The 19,008-nt window shown below is 51.2% G+C and overlaps 1 protein-coding gene across 1 annotated transcript in view; it reads left to right on the forward strand.

Annotated features, from left to right (window-relative positions):
• Positions 1–16,678, forward strand: part of LOC105483094 (phospholipase A2 group IIC) — a 23,856-nt gene extending 7,178 nt beyond the window's left edge. Inside the window, exons 2-6 of the mRNA XM_071099269.1 lie at positions 2,237–2,351; positions 4,959–5,103; positions 7,185–7,288; positions 15,589–15,727; positions 15,914–16,678. Of these exons, the coding sequence (XP_070955370.1) occupies positions 2,312–2,351; positions 4,959–5,103; positions 7,185–7,288; positions 15,589–15,727; positions 15,914–15,980 (495 nt within the window). The 5' untranslated portion in view covers positions 2,237–2,311 and the 3' untranslated portion in view covers positions 15,981–16,678. The remainder of the gene's footprint in view (positions 1–2,236; positions 2,352–4,958; positions 5,104–7,184; positions 7,289–15,588; positions 15,728–15,913) is intronic.
• The last annotated feature ends 2,330 nt before the right edge of the window (positions 16,679–19,008 follow it).

Here is a 19,008-nt window from a genome sequence, read left to right on the forward strand (position 1 = left end):
TAACACACACACACACACAGAAAACCAACATAGAGCGACAAGCTGACACAGAGGGACAAGCTAACACACACACACACACAAACTGACATAGAGGGAGAAGCTGACACAGAGAAGCCAACACAGAGGAGAAGCTGACACAGAGGGACAAACTAACACACACACATATAGAGAAACTGACATAGAGGGAGAAGCTAACACACACAGAGAAGCCAACATAGAGGGAGAAGCTGACACAGAGGGACAAGCTAACACACACACAGAGAAACTGACATAGAGGGAGAAGCTGACACACAAAAGGGAGAAGCTGACACAGAGGGAGAAGCTGACATAGAGGGAGAAGCTGACACACAAAAGGGAGAAGTTGACACAGAGGGAGAAGCTGACACACGCCCACAGAGGCCAACATAAAGGGAGAAGCTGACTCAGAGGGACAAACTAGCACACACACACACAGAAACTGACATAAAGGGAGAAGCTGACACAGAGGGACAAGCTAACACACACACACAGAAACTGACATAGAGGGAGAAGTTGATACACACAGGCAGTTGCTGAGGCCACAGGGAGCTCTGGGGCTGGGACTGCCTTTCAGAGCTATCCTGAAAAAGGCAAGGGATGGCCCTTTAAACTATCACCCCAACCAGGGATTGGCTAGAGACTCCTACTTCTGTCTTCCCTGGGAGGGGCCGTAACCGTGGGCCACGCGGTACCTGCAGCAAAGGGTGGTTCCCAGTGAGGGAGAGCGTCAGCAGCTGCTGGTACCCTAGCCCTGAAGAGGGGGCCTGCCAGGACTGTGTGAAGATTCGGGAACTAATGGAGAACCAAGCAGAATTGCTGCCCACATGGGGCTTTGGGGCTATATTTGGTCTCTGTTTACCTATTTGGTCTCTCCAGCCAGCTTGGCAGCCTTCCTTGGGTCAGAATGTTCTCATTAGAAGAGCTCATAGTTGGTGCTTAATAAGAGTCTATTGGATTTCATGACCAGTAATGCACCCAGGTCCCTTTCTGTGTCTCTCTAAAGTGTCATCACCTGCTCATTCAAAAGAACGAGCCCGTTTTTCGTGGGCTAAACCTGCACATGATTATTTTTTTAGACTCAAAAGAGAAAAAGGAAGCAAGCCTGTAGAGACAGAACCTAATTAAAAAACATCCCGCACAGCAGTTGAAGTGAAGGTTGGCTGGGACCAGGCCTGGTCAGGGCCGGGCCTCGCAGCATCCACCAGAATGTTGCCAAAGGGGGAAGATAGCAAAGACACCCTGGTTAACTCTCCCAGGGATCTGCAGCAGGATGGTCATTTTGAAGTTTTCCTGGGAAGCTTTGCCACCAGGTGTAAATCTAGCCCAAGCTCTGCACCTGCCAAATTCTCTATTGTTTCACACTCCAAGTCCTGACATTACCAGATGTAGCCTGATTTATGATGGGGCTATAAAGACTGATCCCTGGCAGTTCCATGGCGGGGCTGCAACCCACATTCTCCTCCACTGTCCTCATATGGGTATCATTACCCATACTAATCGGAATATGAATTCTGTGTCTACCTGTGACTGCATTTTATAGTACAAAACGGTTTTACTTTCATTATTCCAGCAGGTCCCACAATGGGTCTGTGAAGGAGATGGCTATGTGATCGTGAGGAATTTGTTCAACCTCTCTGGGTCTCAGTTTACCCATCTTCAAAACGATAATAGAACCTCAGAAAGAGTTGTAAGGGTTAAACCGTATAATACCTGTGAAGCCCTTAAAATAAAGGCTTGAAATTATTGACAGGAATTTCTAGTCTCACTCTATAGGAGAAGAAACCAAGATGCAGAGAGGTAAAGTTGATGAATAAGATGCCCGGGTATCAAGGAAGGAAGGCACTGTGGGACTAGATGCAAACCGAGCTAGGCATTCCTGTGTGGGATTTCTATTACGAACAACATAGATGCCTTTCCAGCTTGGGGAGCAGAGGAAATACGGACTCCTCAAAAGAAAAAAAGAAGAGATGAAGGGATGATGTTGCCAAAGAAAGAAATTTGGAAAAAAAAAAAAACAACATTTGCACTTTTAAAACCATGGAACCCTTCTTATTTTTATATGTTCAGGTCTAAATGCCAGAAAGGATACCATATTCAAAGGGAATGAGATTTGAAAACGATTTCTTTGAGTCCTCTGCTGAGGTCTTTCCAAGGCACTGCAATTAGGGTTTTGCTCCCAAATACCCTTGCCTCATTTTGGTCGTTTTGTCCCGAACAGAGGTTCAACTGGGAGACCCCTCACACACAGGTGAAGGCGTGGCCGTGGAACCTCAGACCCCCGGTCTCCTCAGAAATGAAGGTCATTGCCGTCCTCCTCCTCCTCCTCTCCTGCTGTAAGTAGAGGGCTTGCTGGGACAGCACCAGGCTTCTGTCTTCCTGTTCATGTCAGTGGGAGGGGGGACTGTCCAGGTGGTACCAGGTGAAGGAAGTCACAAGTCACTCAGAAAAGAATCAGGAATGGGCCGGGCACGGGGCTCACGCCTGTAATCCCAGCACTTTGGGAGGCCAAGGTGGGCGGATCACAAGGTCAGGAGATCGAGACCATCCTGGCTAACATGGTGAAACCCGGTCTCTACTAAAAATACAACAAGTTAGCCGGGTATGCTGGCGGGCACTTGTGGTCCCAGCTACTCAGGAGGCTGAGGCATGAGAATGGCGTGAACCCAGGAGGCGGAGCTTGCAGTGAGCTGAGATCACGCCACTGCACTCCAGCCTGGGCGACAGAGCGAGACTCCGTCTCAAACAAACAAAAAAAAAGAACCAGGAATGGAACGGGCTCCCCCCAACGTCCTCTTGCTTCTGTTCCTGCTATGAAATGGGCTGATCCCAGTGTTGGGATTTTATAAAGTGTCTAGGAAATCAGAGGTTGCCAACCATTTGCTAGAAAGGGAGTTTGACTACTATTTTATGCCCCTCTCCCCCAAGAGTCTCTTTTCCTTTGGATAATAGTAGCCTTTATTTAAGGCCATTTGGATTCAGAACAAAAATGCAGACATACATCCAGCTAATTTAAGAATGATTAATGCTTATCAGAAAGACATTTTTATGGTGACTTACGGGATAATTGGTAGCTATAAGTCATTGCTTATTGCTTACCTCTGCAAAGTGAAAAAAGACCTACTGGGAAACAGTTTGGGGTCTATTGGAGACTCACAGACTCCTTTGCTGGATTGGTAGAGTGGAGGTTTGTCCAGATCCATTTTCCTGTCTCTTTCAATTGCGTCACAATAACTTTTGAGTCCCTAAGTCAAAGATGTCAAAAACAGACTTCCTTTCCCCACAGTGAGTAGTGGAACGTACACTTTTCAAGGTGATAGCGCAGGAGGATACCCGTATGCAGGGATGACTGCCTCTGCAGCCCCTCAGTCTGAAGATCAACCCCTGAGTGCAGCTCCAGGGACTGCTTGGGCAGCAGTGACCACTCCTGGGCTTCTTCCCCTCACACCCCTGTTTAGACTAAACACAATAGTGAGATTGAAGGCTCCTGAGCAAACTTCCCCAGACTCTATTTCTGTTTCTCTTCTTCAAGTTCATGTCTTTATTGTATTTTTATTGCAAATTTACAACATGCTTATAATTAAAAAGTAAAATAAATGAGTATATAGCAACAAGGTAAAGCTCCTCCTCATCCTCCCCAGACCCTAGTGTTTTCCCTACCTCCAGAGGTGGCCACTCTTAAGAGTTTGATATACATCCTCTATACAACTTTTACACACACACATGTAAAACACCATAATAGAAATGGAACACAGGCTGGGTCAGGTGCGGTGGCTCATGCCTGTAATCCCAGCACTTCGGGAGGCCGAGACGGGCAGATCACCTGAGGTCAGGAGTTCAAGACCAGCCTGGCCAGCTGGCCAAGATGGTGAAACCCCGTCTCTACTAAAAATACAAAAAATTAGCCAGGCATGGCAGCGGGCACCTGTAATCCCAGCTAATTAGGAGGCTGAGGCAGGAGAATTGCTTGAACCCGGGAGGCAGAGGTTGCAGCGAGCTGAGATCGCACCATTATACTCCAGCCTGGGCAACTACAGTGAAACTCCATCTCAAAAGAAAGAAAGAAAGAAAGAGAGAGAGAGAGAGAGAGAGAGAAAGAAAAAGAAAAGAAAGAAGGAAAGAAAGAAAGAAAGAAAGAAAGAAAGAAAGAAAGAAAGAAAGAAAGAAAGAAAGAAAGAGAAAGAGAAAGAAAGAAAACACATGCTTATTGTGCAAAGACATGAGACAGCAGAGATGTATATAAAATGAATGTTGACTGTTTCTTTCTCTCTCTTCAATCCCAATTGCCTAGAGATAGTGCTATCAAGTGTAGTTTATTTTTGAGACACATAATTTTGTTATTATCCCCCTGTCAGCGGACATGTGGGTGGTTTCCAATTTTTTTATATCACAGATAATGCTTCAGCAAACCACTTTGTGTATGCATTTGTGCCCACTCTCATAAGCATCTTGTAGAAGCAAAAACAGCTGAGTTCATGTGTACTTGCCATTTAAAAAAATAATAATTGAGGATACCTTTCCTGCCTCTTAAGTATTTTGTTTCTCCTGCAAGATAGTAAAGGCCTGATGACATCTGGAGGGACTGGCATTTCTGGCTTTGAACTTTTCCCATTCATGTTGCATCAGACCCGAGGGTGTTCTGCCTAGGACGGTGGTTTCCTGCCTTGAGGGGGAAGACTATGGTTGATGGGAGAGCCTTGTTCCAAACCTCATGGGAACTGGGTATTCATCCGGGTTAGCAAAAAACTAGCTGTGTTACAGGAGCAAATCTGAACTTATTTTCTTCCCCAGGAAAAGGGCTAATGATTCCAGCTATGCCCTTTGCACTTCGCTTTGGGGATCTGGTGATATTTCGAATTCTCAGCATTCTAGTAAGGGGAGGGGACATCAAGGCAGCATCGTGCTCATTGCAACTTCCTTCTTCCTTGTTTCCTCATCGGCAGTGGCAGCCCCCACCCACAGCAGCTTCTGGCAGTTTCAGAGGATGGTCAAACACATCACGGGGCGGAGTGCCTTCTTCTCGTATTACGGATATGGCTGCTACTGTGGGCTTGGGGGCAAAGGGGTCCCCGTGGATGACACTGACAGGTGGGTGCAGAGGCTCTGAGGCCACCTATCATTTGTTTTGCATTAAAGTTCAAGCTCGAAGCCAGAGAGAGGGTGTTAGAATTCTTGCATGGCAAGTAACAGAAAACAATTCAGGCTAATGGAAGGAAGAACTGAACAGGATTCGGAGGATGGGTCTTGAGAAACCCAGTGTCGGGGCCAGCTTCCTGAGTGTGTGATCTGTGAAGTTTCACAGGGCCCAACACTCATAAGGGCCTAAATGTGGTTTGCTGCTCTGCTGCCGCCATCTTGAAATTCTTAATAAAGGGCCCCACATTTTCATATTGCTTTGGCCTCTGCAATTATGCATCGGTCCTGCCCAGAGCTCTAGAAGCTGTTTCATCCTCATAGTAAAAGTGCTCTGCTTCCAGCTCTCCAGCTTTTAGGACTATAGGCACAGCACAACTGACTCACTAGTCCTAATTCCATATTCTAGGAGAGGGAATCCAAGTGGCCCAGTTTGGAGAAGTTGTCCATCTGGGTGAGGTTGCATGGCACAAACCTGCTTCCCAGGCCTACTCCAAAGGATGGGGGTAGGGGAGTGTGAGTTCCTAGAAAAAGTAGAAGTGGGTGTCATGTGGTGAGTGTGTGTGTGGGGAGGTAAGAAACGGGACAGTTTGCGTGTCATTTCATTTGAAGAAATAAGAAAGCAAAATGTTCCTTGCCACATTTAACCTAGTGTGGAGAAACATGTCCCCACAGTGGGGCCTTAAATATCACTCCTGGAGCTCAAGCCTTGTGAGTTGGGCTCTTGGAACCATGGGAGGACCTCAGAGCCCTGGAAGGTCAACTGATACTTACAAAATGCCCATTATATGCCAGGCACTGGGACTGGCGATTGGCACATGAACTTAATTCTTTCAGGGAATGCACAAGACAGTGATACCAGCCCATTTGACAGGTGAGGACAGTGAGTTGCTAAACCACTTCCCGAAGGCAATGCAGCTTCTAAGTGGCAGGGTTAGAATTGAACAAGAATTTGCCTGTTTCAAAGTTTGTCCCCTCTCCTTGATGGTCTGTAGCTCCACTGTCAAAGTCCAAAGGCTGATTAGAAATTGAACATCATTAGTCAAAGCTGATCAACAGCAGAGCCCTCACTTGCAGATGGGAATGGCAAGAGACGGAGACTGAAACATTTTTCTTGGCCTTTCAGGCCTTAGAATCCAAGCTTAAGTTTCTGCCTTCCTGTGCCTTGAGCAGTGGCTGAGGACTTGGACTGAGCCCATTCTCCAGATGTTATTTCTCCTGCAGTGCTCTCCCATCCAGCCCCCAGCCAACTCCGGGTGCCAAGAGTAGGACTATCTCTGCTTTTGCAGACAGTTGTCTCCTCAGAGACCATCACAGTGCCTGGCGCACAGTAGGTGCTCAGTAAAAAGTGTTAAATGCGTGAATGGACCCAGATTTGTGTCCTGGGTCTGTCATTTTCCAGCTGCCTACGTTTGGGAAATGGGCCTCTCTGAATCTCAGTCCCTCCCCTACAAAAGGGAGACAATGATTGTACTTCATAGGTTTCTGTGAGTAGCTAATGAGATAGCAACAGATACTAGAGAGGGCTCAGGAAATGCTACTGGTTATTATTATTGTTTTTTATTTTATTTATTTTTTGGAAGACAGGGTCTTGCTCTGTTGTCCAGGCTGGGGTGGAGAGGCTCAATCACAGCTCACTGCAGCCTCTGTCACCCGAGCTCAAGCAATCCACCCACCTCAGCCTCCTGAGTAGCTGGGACCACAGGCTGGTGCCACTATGCCTGGCTTTTTAAAAAAAAAAAAAAAACTTAAAAAACGTAGGAGGTCTCCCTGTGCTGCCCAGGCTGGTCTCAAACTCCTGGACTGAAGCGATCCTCCTGCCTCATCCTCACAAAGTGCTGGGATTACAGGCATGAGCCACCACACCTGGCCTGTTTTTATTATTATTGATAATTCACCTCCCCACCTTCAATGCCTTCTTGCCTAGAGGAGGAGGCAGGTGAGCCCTTTCTAGTCCCCAGATAAGGTCCTCCAGCAGATTCCCGAGGGACCCACTTCCAGGCACAGCCCCTCATTTCCCTCTTGTCTCGCCCCAGATGCTGCCAGGCACATGACTGTTGCTACGAGAAGCTGAAGGAGTCCAGCTGCCAGCCTGTGTTGAACGGCTACCAGTTCCACATCGTCAATGGCACAGTGGTGTGTGAGTAGCCTTTTCTGTATGGAAATGTCTTTTAACCTGGGCCTTTCCTTAACATTCACCTCCTCTTTGACCCAGAGATGTTTTAGAAAATGAAATGCTTCCAAGTTCTTGGAAGGAGGCAATCCTGAGCTTTTCCCTGATGCTCCAGAGCTTCTCGGAGTGTCTGTGCTCATCCTGCCCTGGTCTCTCCCGCCCATGGGTGTACTTCCTGAACTCTCTGGGAGGCCAGAGCCCTGCAGATAGTACATGCTCAATACATACTTGTTCACTTGAGCTTACACTGAATTTTGAAGCTTCCCTTGACAACTGTTACTGTTGATAACGTGTTTCCTTGTTTCTGTCATGTGTTAACAAAACAGCTCAGCTGTCTTCCAGTTGGACAAATATTTATTAAGGGTGACTGTATGCCAACCACTAAGAGAGGTGCCACCAGGGCCACAAAAGCAAATAGGTGGGAAGGGAGGGGGACTCACGTGTTATTGAGACCGTTCAAGGAGCCATGTGGACAAGTGGATCAAGTGCCCTGCATATGGGCCGTGGCCCTGGCATCCGGGGCGTGTTCTACTGCTGGTAGAGTATGGGTATGAGCATGGTAATCCCGGTCTAAACAGCAGGCACATTCGGAGGCACTGGGCAGTGGCCTTTGGTGAGTACCATCCTTTCCAGCATAGCCAGGGTGGGTCCTGGGGTCCCGGGCTGGGAGGGTGAAGAGCACCGAATAAAGAAGTGGCCCTTTACAGCGAGTGGCTCACTTCCTGCCTGGCCTCGTGGGGTTGCATGAATCGCTTTCCTTCCCAGGTCTATTTGTTCACAGCTGTGAGTGCGCCTTGGAGTTCCTCTGTTTCCTCCTGAGGTCAAGGAACCACCACCTCTCGGCCACTCATCCCCTAGGGCGGGAGATACATCCTCCGTCCCGTGGTGGGTTCCAGGGCTCAGACTTCCGGTCTCCTGAGCTCCCCGCACCCACCACTCCAGCTCGGCACACACCAAGACCCAGAGTTAGGACTGTGAAGTCTCCCTGGAGCCAGCTGTGTGGGTTGGGGGCTCGGACCCCTACACCGGGAGGACCTGCCTCAGTTTTCAGCCTGCTTCTTGGCCTGCACTACCCACTGCCACCAGGACGTGGTTGACAGGGAAAGAACCTTCTTTTGTTCCCCATGTGAGCTCAAGGAGACTGAGTTGGAGCTCTCTGGTGTGGTCCTTCTCAGGCCTAAAGCAAAGTGTCTTTTCTGTGACACCTCCAAGGCCATGTTCAGGAGAGGGGAAGGGATCAGGGTCTGGTGGGAGGGATGGGGAGAGGGCACTGGAGAAGTTGGCTGCCAGGAACCGAGTTTCCCATAGCCTCTTCCCACCCGTCTTTGCCACAGGGGTGGGGATGCCCGGCTGGCCCAGCCCAAGCCTCCACCCTGGGCTCCTGTGGACTGACTGCACTTGCCAGGGCTGGCCTGGGCTCTCTGTACCCGGGGAAACTTCTCTATTCAACGCTCTTCACCCTCCCAGCCCAGGACCCCAGGAGATGAGGAAGAGTGGAGCAAAGGTTGAGGAGCAGAGGCTGGAACCCCAGGCAGTGGCACTGCTGGGCGGTGGTGGGAGGTGCCGGCAGAGGCTGGGAGTTGGACCAGAAAGTACCTGGCCTGGGCTGTACTTTCTTCCCACGTTGCCCCTGCAGAGCAGAAGCAGCCAGTTGCTCCTGAAGCCTTGATCAGGGCTCCTGAGTCCAGAGCCCTGCTCAGGGCACTAGCGTGGGAGGAGGCTTCCGCATCAGTACCAGGGCATCAGCACCCGCCTCCCCAGCTGACCCAGCCAGTGAGGACCAGGCCAGCCTCTGTCATCCCCATCCCCACCTCGCCAAGCCCCTGCCTCCAGGAGCAGGGCTGAGAGCCAGGTGATCTGGGTTCTAATCCAGAGTCTGCTGCTGACACGTGCTGAGCCCCAGGCCATTGATTTACTTGCCCCAGTATTGAGTGAGCATCCACTGGGTACCCGCCCAGTGCTGGTGCTGTGCCAGGGGCCAGGGGCACAGAATAAAGCAGACCCAGTCCCTGCTCTTCTGGCGTTCACAGTCTTGTGGAAACTCCAGAGCTAAAGTGCCCTTAGAGATCGTCCAGATCAGTCCCTCATTGTTGCAATGAAGAGACTGAGACCCACAGAGGGGACGAGTTTGATCCAAGAAACGGACAAGATTAAGATGCATGTGTCTTGAAACTTTTCAGTGCTCTGGAACATACCGTCTGGCCTGAGTTGTGTGGGCTTTGGTTTTCTCATCCATGAAATGGGTACAATAACAGCAGCTACAGTGTATGAACCTCTGTGGTAGATGCTGTACACACAGCACCTGAACTCACATGATAAACCTCTGAGGTGAGCATTATCTCCCGTTATCAAGGAGGACTCTGAGGCTCAGAGAGGTTAAGCACGATGGCCAAGGTCACACAGCCAGGGAAAGAAGAGCTGGGATTCAAACCCCAGGCACCCTGTCTCACACCAGCTTCCCCTGTGGAGGGTGCTGTGTGTGTGCATGATTGGAGGCCCTCACACAGTGTAAGTCTCAGGATCTGCAGCAAACTGGTCAGAATGCTCTGCCCTGGCCCAGGGAAGGAAAGAGGGGCAGATGGAGTTTGCTTCTCTGTAAGGCCCCGGAGCTTTGTGTTCCTGCTGAGAGGCCTCGGAGTCAGGCAGCACTGGGTCTGATTCCAGCTCCACCCTTTGTATTAAGAGTTGTATTAATAGATTAATGTATGCATCTCCTCACCTGTGAAATGGAGATAATGCCTGTACTTCATAAGGCTGCTGGAAGGATTAGCTAAAGCAGCCCAGCTACAGGGGCTGGCCTACAGTAGGTGCTTCATTAATGCCCTTCCTTTTAGATGTGGAAATTCCTCTTTTTGTCCAAGTTTTCTTTTCTTCTTTGCTTACAGCACTGGGATTTTCTTAAATACTGTTTCTTTGAAGAGTCTGCTCTGTACTTGTGTCCATCGGGCTAAGGTCAGTGACCCCTTATGGAATAAAACTCCTTTCCTGGCCAGGCACGGTGGCTCATACCTATAATCCCAGCACTTTGGGAGGCTGAGGTGGGGAGATCACTTGAGCCCAGGAGTTCAAGAACAGCCTGGGCAACACAGTGAGACTCCTCTCTCTACTAAACATACAAACAATTAGCCAGGTGTGGTGGTGCATACCTGTAGTCCCAGCTACTCGAAAGGCTGAGATAGGAGGATCACCTGAGCCCAGGAGATGAGGCCACGGTGAGCTGTAGTTGTGCCACTGCCCTCCAGCCTGGACAACAGAGTGAGACCCTACCTCAAAAAAGAAAAACAAACAACAAAAAAAACTATTTCCCTATCCTAATTGCACCTCCGTTCAAAGAGCTGCCCCTGCAAGAGTTAACCAACTCCCTAGCCTCCCCTGAATTCTGAAATCCTGCACCCAGGCCTGGTCCAGGTTGCCTAGCAACCAGGGGCTGCTCTGGGATGCAGTAGGTAAGCAGGGGAGGGAAAGGAAGAAAACAACTTGGTCTAAATGTCACTGAGGGATCAGCGCAGAGAAAGGCCTGTCACCAGAGCCCAGGGCCTAATTTCCCTGGTGGCGGGGACAGCTGCCCTCAGGCCACCTGGGAGGTGGTTATCCCTCCTTTTAGTGGGCTTACATAAGTACTTGGCATTTTTCCAAGGGACTTTAAGCTCACTCAGCAGTGACACCCCCTCCGCCCACATGCACATACATGTGTGGTACAGGGAGGAGAGATGGGGTTTCAGCCAACTGAACCTCCATTATCTACATCTCCCAGCCTCGGACTGCCTCCCTCTGCCAAAGCGGGAAGATGAAAATGGCAACCGCCGGAATTTGTATTTTGCAAAGACTTTTCTCATTTACTGCTGAATATATTCCCCATCTCAGCCTCCACTCACTGACACGCTACCCACCGTCTCTCCCAGCATTCATCTCTGCCTGAAATGATCTTGTTTACTTCTCTGTGTCTGTGTGCCTCGACTCTCCCCCCAGCTAGAAAGTTCCGTGAGAGCAGGGAGCAAGCCTGTCTTGTTTGAGGGCACTGGTTCTCACAGAGCCCACAGAGAACCATGCCTCTGGACTAAGCAGTGTGGGGGCTGCTGGCTTGCACCTGTACCCCCAGCTCCTAGCCACAGACCGGACACATGTTGGGAGCTCAATACTTGTTTGTTGAATGAGTAGATGAACAAAAGCACTCATGAAATAGGCAGTGCACGTATCTTTACCACCATTTGAAAGCTGAGGAAACAGGCTTGGAGAGGGAAGCAACTTGCCTGAGACCCCAAAGCACAGAAGCAGCCTATCTTGCCCAAGAACCTGGCTTCCTGTCTCCTAGGGCTCAGCTGCTGGCACTGGCCTGTAGGCCATGTGAGTGTAGCCAGTAAGGTGGTCAGGAAGGAGCCCTTACTGCGTGTTAGGGCCAGGAGATCAGCAATGAGGACAAAATCCTTGCCCAGAAGGAGCTTGCATTCCAAAAAAAACAAGAGACCGTAGCGTATTTATTAATAAAGACACATTCAGACAGGGCCAGGTGCTCTGAGGCACCTTGGACAAAGCGACAGCCTGCAGAATGACAGAGGTCGGGGGTCAAGGAGACAGAAGGGTGCCTGCTTTAGGTGGTCGAAGAAGGCCTCTCTGGGGAGGTGGCGTTTGGTCTGAGACCTCAGGGCCAATGTGCTAGGAGCAGAGGAGCCTTGGGAAGAAGGGAGATGAGGTTGGACGGGGGAGACACGCACCTTCTATGTCAATGCAAGGGAGTCATTGGAGCGTGTGAAGCAGAGGACGCTCTACTTTTGCCCCAGAAAGATCACTCTGGCTACGGTGCAGAGAAAGAAGAGTCAGGGAGGAAAGAAGGGCCCCATTAGGGGACTGTTGCAGAGCATTGGGAGGCACAACCACAGCCAGGATCAGCACGGTGACAGTGGGGATGGGAAGTGTCAGATGCCAGGAATGCTGTGCAGGTAGGGTCGGGGCCGGCGGGACCTGCTGATGGGTTCGGTGTGGGGTGTGAAGGGAACAGAGGCTGCATCCCAGGCTCCTGGCCTGAGTGGGGGTTCGGTGTGGGGTATGAAGGGAGCCGAGGCTGCATCCCAGGCTCCTGGCCTGAGTGGGGATTCCGTGTGGGGTGTGAAGGGAACAGAGGCTGCATCCCAGGCTCCTGGCCTGAGTGGCTGTAGATAGTGGCACCAAATACTGAGTTCGTGAAGATGGGGGAAGAGCTGATGATGAAGGCAGCAAGAGTTTGGTGTCAGTCACCCTGAGTTTGAGACACGTGTCAGACATGTAAGGGGAAGGCAGGTGGACACGTGCTTATTGAAGTCCGGACCCCAAGGGAGAGGTGTGGGCTGCAGCAGAGAAATTGGGAGTATTCAGAGTTCTGACACTGAACAAGAACACCCCTGAGAGAATTCAGAGACAACCAGGGCTGAGGCGAGGGGCTCAGACCGGGACCTGGGCCAGCCACAGGCAGGAATGCAGACTTGTTGCCTCTTCTTATTTGTGGAGATGTAGTTCATGCAGCAAGAAAGGTGTTCCGAAGCTCTCCTTTCCTTTCTTCATACCTCAGTTTCTCCATTAGCATATTAAAAGATGCAAGGTCTGGAGTTAAGCTTGTTTTTAAAAGGCGACTTCCAAAGATGGTTTTTCTTAGCCTGGGACTGTCTCATCATCCAGGTCATGAAAAGCTTGGTCCATGGTTGAGAAATGCCACAGACGTGACAGTCCACTGCAAAAGACTACTGCTCCAGATCAATTCTGGAAGGCCTGGGGATAGGGCAGGTCACTGAAGTAGAACTGGATGTCAGATGCATGCATTAGAAAGGACAGGAAGACCAAACGAGACAGGGAGAGGGGGCAGGGAGAAAGGAAGGAGAGTTAGAGACTCGAGACGAAGGAAACAAGAGATGGAGAAGAAGGGAGGACCAGAAGACAGTGAGATCAACAGAAAGAGAGAGGGATGAGAAAGAAGGTGGCTGAGAAAGATGAGAAAAGTTTCCAGGGTGACAGCAACTGGACCAGGCCCTCTGGTTGGACAGTGAGGCTGGCTGGGGGGCCTGAGCTCAAGTAGCCCTCACCCCCTGAGAGAGTGGGGGGCTACCTGGGGAGCTGGGCTTGATGCATCTGGAAGGATTTTCACAGAGGCCGGAGGGGGAGTGGGAGGGCAGAGGGCACCCAGGCGCTACAACAGTGGGAGCAGCGAGAGCCGCAAAACCAGAGAGCCAGAGGAGTGAACATCCCTGGCAGATTTCCTGCGGGCGAGCAGAGGGGACAGGAAGCTCGGCGGTGTTGGCACAATGTGAGAAGTTCCAGGGAGGCGTGGGAGGACGGAACAGACTGACTGCAGCCAGCTCGGCTGGCTCCACAGGGCGCTGCTTTTTCTCCATGTGGAGCTGGAGTGCATCACCCTGAGAATAGCAGCAAGCACCCATAGGGCACCTTCTTTGTGCCAGGCACATCCAGACCACTCGTCGGTAGACACCAACGATCCTCACCACCATCCCAGGAATGGGACACTGTCATGTGTTTCTGAAATGATTAGGTTTTAGCATCATTTCATAGACGAGGAACCTGAAGCTAACTTGCCCAAGGTCACAAACCAGGGCGTCTGGTGGCCTCCCCTCCTCACTGCCAATCCTGAGAGCGGACTAGGGTGGAGTTTTCTGGAAAGAGAAAGCTGCACCTGAGAGCCCTAAACACACACGCACACACATACACACACACATGCACACAACACATGCACACGCACGCACATACACGCACATGCACAGATGGACACATACCTGCACACACATGCATACACACGCACACAGTGCTACAGCTCTGATTAGTAGGTAAATAAAATGTCCCCATCTAGTGGTGACTCGGCCAAAGTGCAGACACTCAACCCCAAAGGTCCATAGAGGCTTCATTCATTTCTTCTCTTATTCTTCATTCATGGTTTCTATTGAGCATCTGCTTTGTGCAGCATCTGTTCTGGATGCTGGGGACACTGTGATGAGCCAGATGAGGTCCCAGCCGCACACAGCTTATGCTTCTTTGAGGGGAGGCAGTCACAAGCCAGGAAACCAATAAGAGAAGTTCAGTAAAAAGCACAGTGAGTGAGACAAACGGGTATGGAGGGCGTGGCCAGAGAGAGCTTTAGTTCAGGCAGTCAGGAAGCGCCTCTCTGAGGAGGTGAAATGTGACCAAGCCTCCAACAGTTTCAGGGATCCCACCGCTTGCAGATCCTTGGGAGAAGCATTTTAGACAAAAAGAACAGCAAGTCCAAAGGCCCAGGGACAAGGCAGAGCAAGACCTGTGACATGAAACAGCCTGGTGTGCCCAGAGCAGGGAGGCTGGGAGAGTGGAGGGGGAGGGTGATGAGGGTGGAGAGGCTGGTGAGGGTGGCATCCCGGCAAGTGTGCCTGGCCATGGAGGCCACGGGAGGATTCAGCCTGTCTTTCCCGAATAGGAAACCACACTGGGGCTGTAAGCCAGAGAGTGAACGTAACTCAGGTTACAGTTTGAGATGGTCCCTGCTTATTTCCTTCCATGAAGGAGAAAGAGCTGTTGATGACAGGGATTTGGACAGTGGCCAAAGAGATGGAGAGAACAGGGCAGAACATGGGCTATTTTAAACATAGAGAAGATTAGCAGGACCTGCTGGCAGACCGGATGTGAAATGTGGAAAGAGCAGGAGCAGCGAGGTCGACTCCTGGTTTCCTGAGAATGTGGGTGAATCAGGGGCCCACAGGCAGAGGGAGCACTGGGATGTCAAGGGTTCCCTTGTGAATGCCTCAAGTTGGAGATGCCTGAGACATCCAAGCGAGATGTCAAGCAGGCAGCTGGAAATAGGAGATGAGCTCTGGGAAAATGCTCTATCACCCTGGCCTGCGCACTGCCCGGGTGAACTCACTCAGGGCGCCTCCATGCAGCCCACACCCCCCTCCTCCTGCTTCCTTCTAGGCTTCTCCTCATTCCAGCACTCATGGGATGTTCAGATGTGATCAGGGAAAGGCTTGGGGATGCAGGGAAGCTGTGGCTGAGAGCCCTAAACACGCACACACACGCACTTACACATACACAGACACATGCACACACGAGCATACACACGCACACGTGCACACACATGCACACAAATGCATATGCACACACATGCATGCACACACATGCATACATGTATCCCTTTCAGTGGCTTTCCTTTCTGTCCTCAACCCTTGGCCCTTTGCAGTGAGCTCCCTGCTCCCCCCAGCCTTGGAACCAAACCCTGGGGCTGGGCTGGGAGCCCCCAGTGACCCTCTGTGTCTCTGCAGGTGGATGCACCCTTGGTCCTGGTGCCAGCTGCCACTGCGGGCTGAAGGCCTGTGAATGTGACAAGCAATCCGTGCACTGCTTCAAAGAGAGCCTGCCTACCTATGAGAAAAACTTCAAGCAGTTCTCCAGCCGGCCCAGGTGTGGCAGACGTAAGCCCCGGTGCTAGGGACACCACAGGGTCCTCCTCGTCATCCAGTGTCTGCTCTAGTGTTGCTCTTCCGGGAAGCCTTCTCAGATCATCCCCGACAGGCCCCTGTTCTTCCCCTGGGAGGGAGGACACAATGTCTCCTGCAGGGCAGCTCACCATTCAGCATTCTGACCAAGGGGACTCCTCAGCATCGGAGGACTGGAGAGCAGAAATGGGAAAGACGAGATCCCTGCCCTGCATTAGCTGGCATTCTGTGGAGCGGGGAGGACTACAGATGCATGAATATAGAAGTAAGAGACACATTAGACCATAGTAAGTGCTATGATGTAGTAAAACAAAGGGACTGGATAGAGATGCACCCGACCCCACACCCCAGGGTTTCCAGGAGGGGAGAGGCCCCAGGATCTACCCCAAACTCTCTCTTCACCCCGACTGCAAACCAGGACGCGGAGCAGACTTGAGCGCCAGGCCCACACCCAGCTCTAGCTGGGAACAAGGCCACCACTTTCCTTGCCTCCCTGTGTCCTTACTTTTTATGATGTCATTCTTAGCTTTTCTTATCAAGAGGCAGAATCTGTTTTCCCCACCTTGTGAATCTGAACTGGTCTTGTGGCTTAGTTCGGTCAACAGAATGTTGTGGGAGGGATGGTTTACCAGTTTTGAGCTAGGCCTCAGGAGGTCTAGGGCACGTCTACTCTCTCTTAGGATAGCTGCCCCCACCCTGCGAAAAAGCCTGGGCTAGCCTGCTGGAGGATGACAGCCCACCTGGATCAGTCGTCTCAGCTGATTTCAGACACATGAGAGAGAGCTCAGTGAGACTCAGCTTGTAGCTGACTACAAATGCATGAGGGAACCTGGCTGAGACCAAAACAACTGTCCAGCTGAGCCCAGGCTAAACTGCCAGCGTGCAGAATTGTGAGCTAAATAAAGGCTGCTGTTCTAAGTCACTGGGTTTTGGTATGGTTTGTTAGGCAGCCATAACTAACTGGTGTAATTGGTCCTTATTCCCTTATTCACTGAGAGTGATGGTTTCTCAGCCCTGAGCTGGACTTGGAGGCCATGGAAATGTCGTGGACATGGCCTTTGTTCCTTACCTTGAAGGTGCGGAAGGAGGTGAAGCTCATGGAATAATGGGGAACACACAGCTGTAAGCGTTTGCTTGTTCAGGCAACACACATTTATGGAGCACTTACTATGTGCCAGGCACAGTGCCAGGCAGTCGGCATTCAGAGATTTAAAGAAAACAAACACAAATCAGGTCTAAAACTCCTGGGGAGAATTCTGAGAGTGGTACCAGCTTTTAGGAATTCAGACACAAGATCTGGATTGAAAAACGGACAGATGTGACGACAGAAAAGGACACCAGATGGGGAGGATCAGTGGAGGGTCTGGGGGCCCCGGCTCCTGCGCTCTGTCTGGCTCAGCTTGTACTGTCATGTGGGTGACTGGCCTGCTCTTCTCCTGCACACACACATGGGTGGAAATTGCAACTGCAGATGGGCAGCTTGAGGTTTATGAACATCAGGGAGATTGTTAAGCCGACCATGAGGGAAGCAGCTGTAGAAAAGTGGGCATGGAAACAAGGTGGCCAGGCCCAAGCCAGCAGGCACCCCCCAACCTTGGGAATCCTGACCACCACAGAGACCAGCTCCAGACTGTGAAGGTGCCTGGCTGACCGACACAGTGGAGGAAGAGGGGCGAGGGCCAGGCTTAGCGTGGGGGACAGGGTTCCCATGTGAGATACAGGCCATCTTTTTCAAAAAATGTTTTGAGACAGAGTCTCACTCTGCCTTCCAGGATGGAGGGCAGTGGCACAATCCCGGCTCACTGCAACCTCTGCCTCCCAGGTTCAAGCGATTCTCCTGCCTCAGGTTCCCGAGTAGCTGGGATTACAGGCGCCCACCACCACGCCTGGCTAATTTTTGTATTTTTAGTAGAGACAGGGTTTCATCATGTTGGCCAGGCTTGTCTGGAACTCCTAACCTCAATTGATCCACCCACCTCAGCCTCCCAAAGTGCTAGGATTACAGGCAGGAGCCACCGCGCCCAGCCCCAGGCCATCTTTTTCACTCCCTCCTCTCTTCCATCCACTCAACCTATAAGATAGAAATGATGGGCCCTTGATGGTATGCAAGCCCCATTTGTTTGGCACTGATGCCCTGACTCTCGGAGAACTGAGGTGGGAGTGTCGAGGGATGTGCAGGATTTCCTTCCTCAAAAGGAAATCATCCATTCCATGAGCACATGTTACTGAAGACCTACTCCAAGCCAGGCCCTCTGCGCCAGACTCCACGGAGCTCTCAGACCAAAGGGAAAACACGTAAGCAGGGGATTGCCAAACAAGCTGGGGGTGCTGGGATTGGGGTGGGCTTGGGGAGCAATGCCCACTTCCTGGAGGGTGAGGGAAGGTTTCCTGAGGACTGCTGGTGGTCTGACATCCAATCTGAGACTTGATGAGGACTTAGGAGGGCTAGTGGGGCCTTGCAGAGCCTCCCAGGTTGAGGGTTGGGGAAAAGCAGCATATGTCTATGCAAGCTCCTTGTCCACCTGCCTCGCCCATCTCTGCCAAAGGCTCTTCATCATTGGTCCCTGCAGCCCAATAACCTGGGTGATGAATTCTCATATTCTGCATCCCACACCCAATCTGTTGGCACTACCTACAAAATGCATCTAGACTCTGTATTTATAAAATGCTTCCATCAAATGTTTACATGGGAAAAAGAGAGGGGAAAAACCTAGAAGCTGGCCACTTCTTAGGACTCTCACTGCCATCTTCTTGGGTGGGAGCCACCATCACTGGTGCCTGGGTCACTGCAGCTGCTCTATGCCATTCTCTCTGCACCCACACTCGGTCCCTCCATCTCTTCCTCACACAGCAGTCAGGCAGCAGTGACCGAGCCTGGCACTCTCTGCTCAGACCCTCGGTGGCTCCCACTGGGCTGTCTTTACAGTGCCATCCCTTCAAGTCTGGACTGGAATCGCACCTTCTTGATGAGGCTTATGCTGACCACCCTATTCAATCCTGCCCTCTCCCACCAGGGTTGCCCATCCTCTCTGCCCTCCTCCTTATTCATCTGATGAAAACTGGGGACCAGGAGAGGGGACTGGTGACTTGTTACGGGTCACCAGCTAGTGCCCAGCAGGGCTGGAATGTGAACCCCTGTCTTCTGATTCCTGATGTCTTACTTCCCACCCACTTTCTCAAAATGAGGAAGTTGGATCTGATGCCCTCTGAGTCTCAAGCTCTGGAGTTGGAGTTCAAACCCTGTGT

This window comes from Macaca nemestrina, chromosome 1 (assembly GCF_043159975.1).
Source record: "Macaca nemestrina isolate mMacNem1 chromosome 1, mMacNem.hap1, whole genome shotgun sequence".
NCBI lineage: Eukaryota > Metazoa > Chordata > Mammalia > Primates > Cercopithecidae > Macaca > Macaca nemestrina.